The following is a 13480-nucleotide window of genomic DNA, read 5'->3' on the forward strand; positions in this document are numbered from 1 at the left end:
TAACCCTATTTCCTCCATTAGAAATTTAAAACTGAAATCACTTTGAAATATCTTTCTCTTCCGACTCTGGCATCTTTTCTTGGCAAGAGTCAGGAGGAAAACCCAAGCCTGGCGAAGACAAAGCTCCCGGCGAGGTACAGAGATGATAAGTCGTTAGCTTTCATTACCGTAATTGATTGTTTTATTAGAATTTGTGCCATTATCATTATGTGAAACGGAGGAGGGATGGTGCAAACTTGCTTGATTGGAATCGGATAAGGTTTCCTTTTTCTTGCGCACAGGTTTTTTCAATGCCTTCCGGCAATTGAAGTTTCCACTCATACAAACATCGAAAGTGTCTTTGTGCCAAGGATTGAGTAATCAATCAGATTTTTGAGCATGCATTCCTCAGAGCACAAATTAGGTTAGGTGAAATTAGTGCAAGCTCCTCTTTTGAATTTCCCCCAGGGTTCGATCTGAAGAGATAGGAAAGGGATTGTTATTGGAGATAATTAAGTCCCAAGGTATGATTTGTCTCGCTGAATGAATATTCGACAGGCAATTGTTAGAGTGAACAATGGGTTGGTTGAAACAAAGGGTGTTTTAGCTATATAAAAATATATTCGTAAGGGACCATCCATAAACCACGTGGACACTTTTTTGGTAATCTGGAACCCCCCCCCCCCCTCGTGGACAATTGTCCATACAAAAAAAATCTTTTTTGTATGGAGCGTGGACAATCGCCATACCCCCCCCCCCTTAAGTGTCCACGTGGTTTATGGATGGTCCCTAATCACACAGCAACAATGAGTTCCCATTTGGTTGGATAAACTAGTAACCTAACATTCACTAACATTCCCAACCAAAATATCTAAAACATAAGCACATATGTATGCCCATCGGGTCAATTTTGTAGTCTGTACAGAAATAAACTGAACCCAACTCACCCTGGTGCTGACGACCAGCTGGGGCATCCCGGACGCGTACTCGGCCACGGTTTGCGACGGCGTCCGCCAGACCAGGCTGTCCACCAGCGAGCGCTCGCTGACGCCCGGGCAGCCCAGGGTTACGTTCCGGCCGGCGACGGCCACGTACCGCAAAACGCTCTGGATCTCGGTGTCTGGAAAGAGAAAGAAAAGACAAAAGTATTAGGTAAAAAATAAATACTTATAAGGTTATAGGTCTACCGGTTTCTAAATTTAAAATTTTTGCTTTTATATTTAAATGTAGAATCATATTTTTTCCAACTTTTCACAAATTTTGAATTTTGCCAAATAGCCCAGAATGTAACCTTTTTAAACTTGTAGAAGTCATGCTTAGCCAGCTCTTAAAATATTTTTTCGAAAATGAACCATCAATTTGCTTAAAAGACATGGAATATTGGACCATAGTTGAAGATAAAGCCCTCGAAAGAAAAGCAAACAGGAAAATAAGGGTTTCTCCATTTTTACAAGACAACAAATCAGCAAATATGAGGATTTTCATTGTCGAAAAATTATGTATCGTGAAATTTCACAATCTATCCAATAAAAATTTATTAAACATTTTTAAATAAGCTCTAACAATTCACATTTCATTTTAGAATAATTTAACTTAGCAACATGAAAACAAATGAATGAAGTAAGAAGACGAATCTCAATTCAGCATAACTTTTTTTCATGAGCGAGAAACTATTTTTTTTAGCTCCAAAACATTTGATTATGATAGCAAACAGTTCTCTCTTGTTTGAAAACAGTGCACGATATCAACATTTATGTAAAATACTTTTCGATTGCTTGTATGATTTTACATCTTAAAATATGTCAACAAGTTTTTCAAAAATCTTTTATTTTCGAAAAATTGGCAACACTGGCATTTTTTGTGTTTACCTATTGCTAGGCTTAGTGATTTTTCACGCTCGAAAATTGGAAATTTCACGGGAACCTCAATTTCAAAAAACTAAATTTCACTCAAATTTCGCGGAACGTGAAAAATGTTAAAATAACTTTAAAAATCTTATGATTAAATAACAGAAACTACTTTTCATGCTTCATTAAATATAATTCAAAATCTTTCATAAATTTGAATCTGACTCAAAAAAATCTCCTAATTTTCAAAAAAAGATTCCACCCTGTTTATGGATGGGCTCTAAACATATACATATTTTGAAAAAAAAAAATGTAAGGCAGCGTATTCTCATTTATTGAACTGTTTTTTTTTTCGGCTCATAAAGTTTTCGCTGATTTGCTTCATTTTATTTAATTTCATATCAAAGCAAGATTTAAAACTTGTTCAGCAAAAATGAGTGCAATGTTTTTGAATTTTTTGCGACTTTTATCACATTGACATTTTTTTAAAAGGTTTTCATCTCCCTTTACAAAATTTCAATTATAAATCAAAAGGCAAAAATTATTTGATTTGTAAAGAATTCGAAATTTTTATTCGAAATGAAAACAAAGCAAAAAAGTAGTGTTTTTTAATCTTCCTCCCAAATAATAAATTATCTTCAAAATTAAACAGGACCCAGAAAAAATCTGTAATGTATTTAAAAGTTGATTTCAAAGCTTTCATTTTATTTTCAATAAAACAAACAATTGAAACTAAACCTTTCAACTAAAAAATAGCATTTAAATTGTTATTACAGCGAATGTCAATTTAACTAAACTTAGTAAGTTTCTTCAAAAAACTGAAAAATCTGAACAATTCTTCAAATGGTTCATATCAAGCTTTTCAATTGAAAACTAATATTTTTTTGTAATGGTCTGTATGGATTAAATATTCATTTTGTTGTTATTTAAAAAAAACATTGTTTGAGAAAATTTATAAATTTAACGATTTTCACGCCGCCCAAGAAATCGACAAAAATCACTAACCCTATTTTAGTAATTAAACAAGGGTATTCACTCACTTAATTCTTCAGTAGTTCATAAGACTATGTTTATTTCTATTCAAGTTTGATACATCATTTTGAGAAAAATCGTTACAGTTTCACACAAACATAAAATTTTACGGGATTTCGCGGAAAAAGCCAAATTTCACGGATTTCACGCTGTCCGCGAAATCGTGAAATTTCACTAACCCTACCTATTGCATTAACGTCATCTGTTTTGTAAAAAGTTCCTCTGATCGATCTGAACATTTAGTGGTCGATGCTATATAAAAAAATAGGCCGATGGCCGAAATTTTCGAAAATTCTATGTAGGGGTACCTATTGGCCTATGGGTATTTAGTTTTTGGCCTACTATGCAAAATAGAAAAAAATGTACTATCGAGTCAGTTATCGGACTAGCATTCCTACACAGCAAATTCTTATGTTCGTTTTCAGTTAATATTTACAGAAAAAAAATCATGGTAATATTACATCTGGGAAGGGGTACATCTTTTATGTAAGAAAAAAGGTGTAATTTTACCTCTGGAAATGTGTAATTTTACCACTTTTCTGGTGTAATGTCACTTTTTCAGTCTAAATTGAGGTAAAATTACATCATAAAAGAGGTAATATTCAACCTTCCAGAATTACAGCTTCCAAATTTACATTATTTTTTTCTGTGTAGTTAACTACACAGAAAAAAAATCATGGTAATATTACATCTGGGAAGGGGTACATCTTTTATGTCAGAAAAAAGGTGTAATTTTACCCCTCTTTTCTGGAGTAATGTCACTTTTTCAGTCGATATTGAGGTAAAATTACATCATAAAAGAGGTAATATTCAACCTTCCAAAATTACTGCTTTCAAATTTACATTAGTTTTCAGGCCGTTGCAAATATTTTTTGAAGTTTATGTCCTTCGGCTCTGACCAAAGTCGCAGGGGGTTCAACACCCAAAGGAAAAATATATCTCAAAATCTGCAACACGACGTCGTCGTGCTATCTTGTCGCACCCGCCATTTTGACGTTCCGAGAAAAACGCGTTTTAATGTTTGACCTTGAATATTCAAAAACGAGAGCACGCAATTTAAACAATAACAAACACGTTTTGTTTGGCTCACCATTCTGTCCATTGTCCCAAAGTTTGGTTGAAGTTGGTTGCTGGAGTCCCGAGTTATAATTACAAATGTTTACGGTAGTCTAGCTTGTACGTGCGACAAACGCATCCTGACTTTCCTGGCCTGAAAACCCTTTAGCCTTTTGTCGCACTTACATCAATTTTCATGGAGTGACAAGATAGCACGACAAGATTTAAACTACTTTCATATGTAAAGTGACAAAAATGCACCGAGTTTTTTCAGTTTTTGTTGAATATCTCAGGATTGAAATCGAATTTTGGGGATCTGTGAAGGTCAAAAGGTGAGGCATTGTGAGCTGCACAAAATGGCGTTCTTAACTCAATTTGGCCCAAAATGCACGTACGACAAGTTAGCACGATGGCGACGAACAGTGGATTTGCTACAGAAAATGTTATATTTTATTACATTTTTTGCAGCAAGCCCATAGATCATTTTTGCCCGCGTGTAAATAAGTCAGCGATCTGCAGTTCTCACCAACACATATAACGCTGGTGCGTCCCCGAGCAACACTCCAGAGAGAACATTATGTTCGCACTCTGTCCCTCACTATTCATCAAGCGTCCATGACGCGGTGGTAGCGTGTCGGATCAGCAACTTAGAAGTTGATGGTTAAATCCTCGTTCTGTTAAGGTTTATTTTTCTGCAATACAATTAATCTGGCGTCGGTAATTTCGATAATTGTCGGTAACGGGCAAAAATGTCATACCCCTATATCGCAAAAAATGCATGAGGACAGATTTCATGCAGATTTTGATATACTTTCATGCCGCCATGTATCACAATCATGTGACCGCCGGTTGGGTGAACATTTGGATGAAAAAAGTGTTTTAAAATGCATTTTACAGGCGTACACTTGCTTTCCAATCATTAGTTTGGAAAATATCGAGGTATTAACGGAGTTTTTTTTCGCAAAAAAAAAAGATTTTTTCGTGGGACTGTACATTGGTATTTCATGAAAATTAAAAATGTTTTCAAAGGAGTTCAAACATGTTAAATATGCACCCAAAGGAAAAATATATCTCAAAATCTGCAACAGTGGATTTGCTGCAGAAAATGTCATATTTTATAACATTTTTTGCAGCAAGCCCATAGATCATTTTTGCCCGCGTGTAAACATTTCAGCGATCTGCAGTTCTCACCAACACATATAATGCTGGCCCGTCCCCAAGCAACACTCCTAAGAGAAGCATATGTTGGTGCTCTTTCACTCACTTATCATCAAGCGTCCATGGCGCGGTGGTAGCGTGTCGGATTAATAATCAAGATGTTGGTGGATCAATCCTCGTTCTACTAAGTGTTTTTTTTTGTGAAATACAACCAAAAAGCCGTCGGTAATGTCGATAATTGTTGGTAACGGGCAAAAATGTCATACTCCTATATCGCAAAAAATGCATGAGGACAGATTTCATGCAGATTCTGATATACTTTCATGCCGACATGCATCACAATCATGCGACTGCCAGTTGGGTGTGAATATAAACGCGGGAAATGCATTTAAACTGGTTTTCAGTTGATTAAACTTTAATTTTCATTAAAATTTTGAAGTTTTTCGAAAAAAAAATTTTTTGCCCCCTGATTATCAGGCCAACTTTGCCCCCACATAAACTTTGAAAAATATTTGCATCGGCCTCGTAGCTCATTAGCAGTCAACCATGCTCATGCTAAATTAAGGTAAAGTTACATCATACACAGATAAAAAAATCATGGTAATATTACATCTGGGAAGGGGTACATCTTTTATGTCAGAAAAAGGTGTAATTTTACCTCTGGAAATGTGTAATTTTACCACTTTTCTAGAGTAATGTCACTTTTTCAGTCTAAATTGAGGTTAAATTACATGAACCTTCCAAAATTACAGCTTCCAAATTTACATTATTTTTTTCTGTGTAGAAGACGTAATATTAAACCAACGAAAACGGCACCTTTCGAATTTACCCAATTTTTTACTGTGCAAAACGATTGGTTAAGCATCTGAAATGAAAACACACACACACACACACACTGCTGTTGGTGGTAGTGGTGGGTTGGCGGCGTCGCTGAACAGCTCTTGCGAGTAGCCACAAGCAGGCTGTGGAACAACACAGTGCCACGTGGTTCACGTGTGTTTGTTTGTGTCTGTGAGCAGCGGTGGTGCACACGCGTTCGGTTTGCATTGTTTTTGCCAAACAATGCCGCAGCTGGGTGGTGGCGGGGGTGAAAATTAAAATAAAATATTATTTGTGATTTTATTTGCGTTCGATTATGGGAGCGCAGACTTGTGGGTTGCAAAGCTGGCTCACGGTTTGGGAGGGTTGGTTTGGGGGTTGCGTTCTTCTTTTTTTTGTTTTTCTGTGGGTGGCTTTGTCGGGGTTGTTTTTTTTCTGTTCAGTTAAAACGTGAGCATTGCGAGGTTGGTGGTATTATTTCCTGTCGTTGGTGGTGCCTACTGCGGAACATAAATTATTGAAGATCAATCACATGATAATGGAGAGTGCTTTGCGAGCAGGTTGGCAGCACTGTTCTGGTTATTAATTAGGTACTAAAATAGCATAAAATTTTTATCATGTTTCTTGGAAACTGTTCAATTGAAACGTAAAACAAATTAACGGTAGAAAAAAGGTGTATTTACTCCAAAGTTGAAAATCGTTGTAAATCTGATGTTTACAATGATACTAATTGAGTTTTCATATAAATTAAAATCTGTATCGTAAACCGGGGTGACTTTGATAGGATTTCAATTTGTTTTTAGAATATTTTTCAACAGGTAAGGTTTTTCTCAAGATTATTATTTTTAAAACATGTACTGGGGTAGGCCACACAAAGTCCATGCACAATTTTGGAAAAAAAGTTTTTTCAATTGTGTTTAGAAAAATAGTTACGTTAAAAATTCTTAGTTTTAATTCCGGGGTGACTTTGATAGTCATAGTTTTTCTTGTTAAAATCATATTTAAGATGTTCAAACTTTATTTGTACGTTAAATGTACCATCACTAAAGTAGCTGATATAGTTTGCAAGAAAAAAATCAATGTTTATGTTAAGTTAACTATGTTTATAAGCTTTTTAACTAAATACATATAAATTTTAGGTAAAATTGTTAAAAAGTCGGAATTTTGCCTGAAATTTGTTAAAACTAGTTTTGTTTATAAAATTATCAATTTATATTGCATTTTATACTGAATTCGAAGCACGAATCACAAGTTTTCACATTTTACATGAAATTTGTTCAACTAAAAATGCCTATAAATTTGAAGTTTTTTTTAAACTGTGTTTCAAAAACAGATAATATTTAATATTTACAAACTTATTAAACCTTCTCCTTGTGGAAAATTGTCCAAAGAATCCGAAAATGCATTTCGTTTTCCGATTAAAAATCATGATCATTGAGAAAATCATGACACTTTGAGAAGTTTAAAATAATGACTTCCATCAACATTTTCTTAATTATAGTTATTTAACTTTATAAACTTTTCAAAAATTTATGAAAAGTTCTTCTTGAGGTACTTTGAACACTTCTCTACCACGGTCAGTATGTTTCTGAACCATTCCTTACGTATTTTAATTGTACTCTTCATTTTGCGGAAAAATCGCAAACCTATCAAAGTCACCCCGGCTATCAAAGTCACCCCGTTTTACGGTATCTGTAATCTCTGGTCATTACAGAGTCAAAAAAATGGAACAATTGTAAAATTGTTTGCTCTTTACAATACAAAAATTTTTATTCCACCATGAGAAAAATAAAATAGAAAAATCTACCATTTGATTTAAATTTCTGCGAAAATACCTTCAAACCTTTATTAATTTCTGTTTCCGGTATCAGTTAAGCCCTATTTTCAAACACACACAATCAATGATTGCAGGAGGGCGAACACAAAATCATCACGTCTTTCACCTTTTTCACGAACTGCGTTACTGCGAACGATATTTCCATGGAAAAGCGCTTTGTTCGCGTGCAATTTTTCTCGGGAGGAAGCACAATATATGCACATTCTCATAAATTTCCAACAGATTTCCAGCAGACATACCGTCACGCAAAATGTTTTCGAGCAGGGGTGGGGGATGACGGTGGGCGTTGTCGTTGTTTCGAGAGTGCAAATAACAGAATCTCTGACGCCACGTGGGAAAAGGTTTTCTTAGCGTGTTTATGCTAGCGACATTTTTTCTAAATTCTCGTTAAAGGTTTTTCCTAAATTATTATTCGAACTGTTTGTGTAAGCACCTGGATTGTTTCACTGAAATCTTGTTTCTTTGCAGCGTGTGTGGGTGTGAAGCGAGTAACACACGCACACACACTTTGAGACACGCGACATTCGATTTTTATGTCGGATTGCATGGTGATTTGTTTGGGGGGTGGGACGTTGGCACCCACCGGCAGCATCCAACTAAAGCTCACAATATTAGCACATTCATAACGTCACGTTTGCAGGTGTGCTCTGGTCCAGGTATAGATTTGCAACTAAATTTGATGTCATCATTATTCTTGCTGCAGGCGACATTTTCCGATCATAAAGCTTTTTTTTTGTTGTTGTGGCTATAGTTGCTGCTCATGGCAGTTGTTTTTTCTGGTTGAGTGGACGTCAGACGGTGAAACACATCTGTCAACACCTCAATTTAGAATGGTTTTTGTTTGGGATTCGATGTTTTGAGACTGCGATGGCAACATCTTTTTTTTATTTTGTATTATTCCCGTCAATCAATCTCTTCCTGAGAGTTTAAAACCTAATCTTTAGCTGATTGGACTAATGAAAAATTTATAAAATAATGGTTTGTGCGAAACACACACACACAAACACAGAAGTTTGGTTCTCGATATGTCCACATATCCTCCCTCCCTTGATGATTCCGTAAAATTTGATCCGTTCTCAGAATCTGGCCGTTTAAATTTGTATAATGCATTTCGTCGCCATCGTGCTAACTTGTCGTACGTGCATTTTGGGCCAAATTTAGTTAAGAACGCCATTTTGTGCAGCTCACAATGTCTCACCTTTTGACCTTCACAGATTCCCAAAATTCGATTTCAATCCTGAGATATTCACCAAAAACCGAAAAAACTCCGTGCATTTTTGTCACTTTACATGGGTAATTCTCTACCAACTCACACGAAATCGGAAAAAGTTGCCCCGACCCCTCTTCGATTTGCGTGAAACTTTGTCCTAAGGGGTAACTTTTGTCCCTGATCACGAATCCGAGGTCCGTTTTTTGATATCTCGTGACGGAGGGGCGGTACGACCCCTTCCATTTTGAACATGCGAAAAGAGGTGTTTTTCAATAATTTGCAGCCTGAAACGGTGATGAGATAGAAATTTGGCATCAAAGGGACTTTTATGTAAAATTAGACGCCCAATTTGATGACGTACTCAGAATTCCGAAAAACGTATTTTCATCGAAAAAACAAAAAAGTTTTAAAATTCTCCCATTTTCCGTTACTCGACTGTAAAAATTTTGGAACATGTCATTTTATGGGAAATTTAATGTACTTTTCGAATCTACATTGTCCCAGAAGGGTCATTTTTCATTTAGAACAAAATTTTTCATTTTAAAATTTCGTGTTTTCTAACTTTGCAGGGTTATTTTTAGAGTGTAACAATGTTCTGCAAAGTTGTAGAGCAGACAATTACAAAAATTTTGATATATAGACATAAGGGTTTGCTTATAAACATCACAAGTTATCGCGATTTTACGAAAAAGTTTTGAAAAAGTTACTTTTGCGTTTCTCTTTGTTTCGTCGTCCGTGTCTGTCGCGGGTGACCAGGAACGGCCATGATCGATGACGACCAACTTTTTAAAACTTTTTTCGTAAAATCGTGATAACTTGTGATGTTTATAAGCAAACCCTTATGTATGTATATCAAAATTTTGTAATTGTCTGCTCTACAACTTTGTAGAACATTGTTACACTCTAAAAATAACCCTGCAAAGTTAGAAAAACACGAAATTTTAAAATGAAAAATTTTGTTCTAAATGAAAAATGACCCTTCTGGGACAATGTAGATTCGAAAAGTACATTAAATTTCCCATAAAATGACATGTTCCAAAATTTTTTACAGTCGAGTAACGGAAAATGGGAGAATTTTTAAAACTTTTTTAGTGTTTTTTTCGATGAAAAATACGTTTTTTCGGAATTCTGATTACGCCATCAAATCGGGCGTCTAATTTTACATAAAAGTCCCTTTGACACCAAATTTCTATCTCATCACCGTTTCAGGCTGCAAATTATTGAAAACACCTCTTTTTTCGCATGTGCAAAAATGGAAGGGGTCGTACCGCCCCTCCGTCACGAGATATCAAAAAACGGACCTCGGATTCGTGATCAGGGACAAAAGTTACCCCTTAGGACAAAGTTTCACGCAAATCGAAGAGGGGTCGGGGCAACTGCTGTGTGAGTTGGCGGAGAATTACCCACATATGAAAGTAGTTTCAATCTTGTCGTGCTATCTTGTCACTCCCTGAAAATCGATGCAAGTGTGACAATTGGCCAAAGGGAGTTCAGGTCAGGATGCGTTTGACGCACCTACAAGTCAGACTACCGTAAACATTTGTAATTATAACTCGGGACTCCAGCAACCAAATACAACCAAACTTCGGGACAATGCATAGAATGGTCAACCAAACAAAACGTATTTGTTATTGTTTACATTGTGTGCTCTAGTTTTGGTTTATTCAAGGTCAAACAATAAAACGCGTTTTTCTCGGAACGTCGAAATGGCGGGTGCGACATGATAGCACGACGACGTCGATTTGCTGATATTCTAGGATGTAGATAAGATTACATGAAGGTCGCTGTCGTGCTAACTTGTCGCACGTGCATTTTGTGTCAAATTGAGTTAAGAACGCCATTTGGTGCAGTTCACAATGCCACACCTTTTGACCTTCACAGATCCCCCAAATTCGATTTCAAGATATTCAGTTTGAACCGAAAAAACACTCACTTTTCATAGAAAATAATGTTCAATCTTGTCGTGCTATCTTTACACCACCCTGAAAATTGATGTAAATGCGACAATTGGCCAAAGGGATTTTAGGTCAGAACGCGTTTGACACAAGTACGAGCTCGACTACAATTGGCAGAATGGTCAGCCAAACAAAACGTGTTTGTTATTGTTTACATTGCGTGCTCACGTTTTTGTTTAATCAAGGTCAAACATTGAAATGCGGCTTTCCTCGGAACATCAAAAAGCGACGTGCGACAAGTTAGTACACCGCAACAAGTTCCGGAAAGGTTGAAACCCCCTCCCCCCTCTTTCTATGAACCTTAAAACATCCCTTTCGCGAATTAGGAAAAATAGTATAAATTTACATTAACATTAATTCATCGCTGCCCAAAATTTACTCGCGGCCAGATTCCTTCCCAAAAGTGGGGAGTTTTTGACCGTTGTTGGCGCAACATGCCAGAAACAGTTAGCCAACCAATCGACCAAAACCGGAGAGAGGTCATATTTTGGGTTTAAACAAAAAATTTACATGGAAACCCAAAATATGACCAAAAATCGATTTTTCGATACTTTGGCTCAATTTTGAGGGCAGATTCAGATTCAGCGGGCAAAATAACATGGAAAAAAATATATTGGGAAAAAAAAATCAAATTTCATTAGGGTGGTCCCAAATGGTTTTCCCTTGAAAATCAGACTTTTTCAAATGAAGATATTTCGATTTTATAGAAAAATACCTCTGAGATTTTTACAGCGTTTGTAGTGCTGGATCTCCCCTTTCAAATGCAATCTGGTGCTTAAAATTTGGCTAGCGCCTTTTCGAGATATTTAAGTTTCAAATTTGCATCTTTTTTACCTTAAAATGCCTGTAACTTTTGACCCTTAAGTCTAAATTGAGCGTTCTAAAAATAAAAATGTTTGTTTTTAAAGCTCTAAAAGTGCTCCGAACATCACTCTTCTCTAAAACTTAACCCTGAATAACCACATTCAAAAAACTGATTTTTGAAGGTTTGCCCAGATACTTTCTATAAATTTGGGCGTAGATTACGAGATAAAATTTTGGTGTCTTCGAAAAAGTTGCTTGGATTAGCAAGCCCAACAACTTTTTATGAGACAAAAAAATTTCCAAAAATATTCCTGAAAAGTCAGATTTTTAAAATCACCCTAATAGTGAACCACCCTAATTTTCAACCAAACCAAATGTTGCCCCTTTTTATTTGCAACCGAAAAATCGTATTTTTCATAGAAAAAAACACTAAAAAAGTTTTAAAAATTCTCCCTTTTTCCGTTACTCGACTGTAAATTTTTTTGGAACATGTCATTTTATGGGAAATTTAATGTACTTTGCGAATCTACATTGACCCAAAAGGGTCATTTTTTCATTTAAAACAAAAAATTTCATTTTAAAATTTCGTGTTTTTTTCTAACTTTGCAGCGTTATTTTTAAGAGTGTAACAATGTTCTACAAAGTTGTAGAGCAGACAATTACTAAAAATTTTATATATACAGCAATTCCATTTGAAAAGAGCCTAAACCAAAAAAAAAGTTCTCCGATCGGGCTCAAAATTTTTCTGGGGGTTCCTTGGCCAAAATAATTAGACCCGTATTTTTTTGTTTGGCCATTAGGGTGGCCATCGTGCTAGGTTCAAAATTTTTCGTCATTTTCGCAAAAACCACTTTTTCTAAAATCATATCTCCGCGACGCAAAGAAAGGTGATGAGTTTGGCTATTTGGGAAAAATAGTTTCCAGCTTAACTATTGAAAAGTCGTATGAAAACTTAAAATGGCGTTTTGACCGTGTCTGACCAAAGAGTATGTATATTTTTATCGGATTCTCGGAAATTTCACATAACATATCAAAATTGGCGATGTCGAACCGTACGTTTTGAGATACGATTTTTGAAAATAAAAACTGCGTTTTCGACGCGCCACGCGCAAAAACGGAAAATGACGAAATCGGCAAAAATCAACTTTTTCACTAAAACTGCGATAACTTTAAAATTTCAGCGATGACCTATACATGTCTGGGTACCAAAATTTTCGTAATTGAGAGACGCAACTTTTGGTACCATAACATCTATAGGTCATCGCTGAAATTTTAAAGTTATCGCAGTTTTAGTGGAAAAAGTTGATTTTTTGCCGATTTCGTCATTTTCCCGTTTTTGCGCGTGGCGCGTCGAAAAACGCAGTTTTTTTTTCAAAAAATCATATCTCGGAAACGTACGGTTCGACATCGCCAATTTTTTGATATGTTATGTGAAATTTTCCGAGGAATCCGATAAAAATATTTTCAGACATAGGCTCTTTGGTCCAGACACGGTCAAAACGCCATTTTAAGTTTTCATACGACTTTTTCAATAGTTAAGCTAGATTTTTGGAACTTTTTACTATTTTTCCCAAATAGCCAAACTCATCACCTTTCTTTTGCGTCTAAGACAGCTAAAATCGGATGAAATGGCGCGGAGATATGATTTTTAGAAAAAAGTGGTTTTTGCGAAAAATGACGAAAATTGCCATTTTTTGAACCACCCTAGCACGATGTAGGCCACCCTAATGGCCAAACAAAAAAATACGGGTCTAATTATTTTGGCCAAGGAACCCCCAGAAAA

At 35.9% G+C, this 13480-nt stretch overlaps 1 protein-coding gene across 3 annotated transcripts in view; it reads right to left on the reverse strand.

The window, feature by feature from the left end:
* Window positions 1–13480, reverse strand: part of LOC6047617 (tyrosine-protein phosphatase 99A) — a 192903-nt gene that overhangs the window by 83402 nt on the left and 96021 nt on the right. For all 3 annotated transcript variants that reach the window (XM_038249991.1, XM_038249988.1, XM_038249990.1), the window contains exon 3: window positions 927–1099. In XM_038249991.1, coding sequence (XP_038105919.1) covers window positions 927–1099 — 173 coding nt within the window. The remainder of the gene's footprint in view (window positions 1–926; window positions 1100–13480) is intronic.

This window comes from Culex quinquefasciatus, chromosome 1 (assembly GCF_015732765.1).
Source record: "Culex quinquefasciatus strain JHB chromosome 1, VPISU_Cqui_1.0_pri_paternal, whole genome shotgun sequence".
Taxonomy (NCBI): domain Eukaryota; kingdom Metazoa; phylum Arthropoda; class Insecta; order Diptera; family Culicidae; genus Culex; species Culex quinquefasciatus.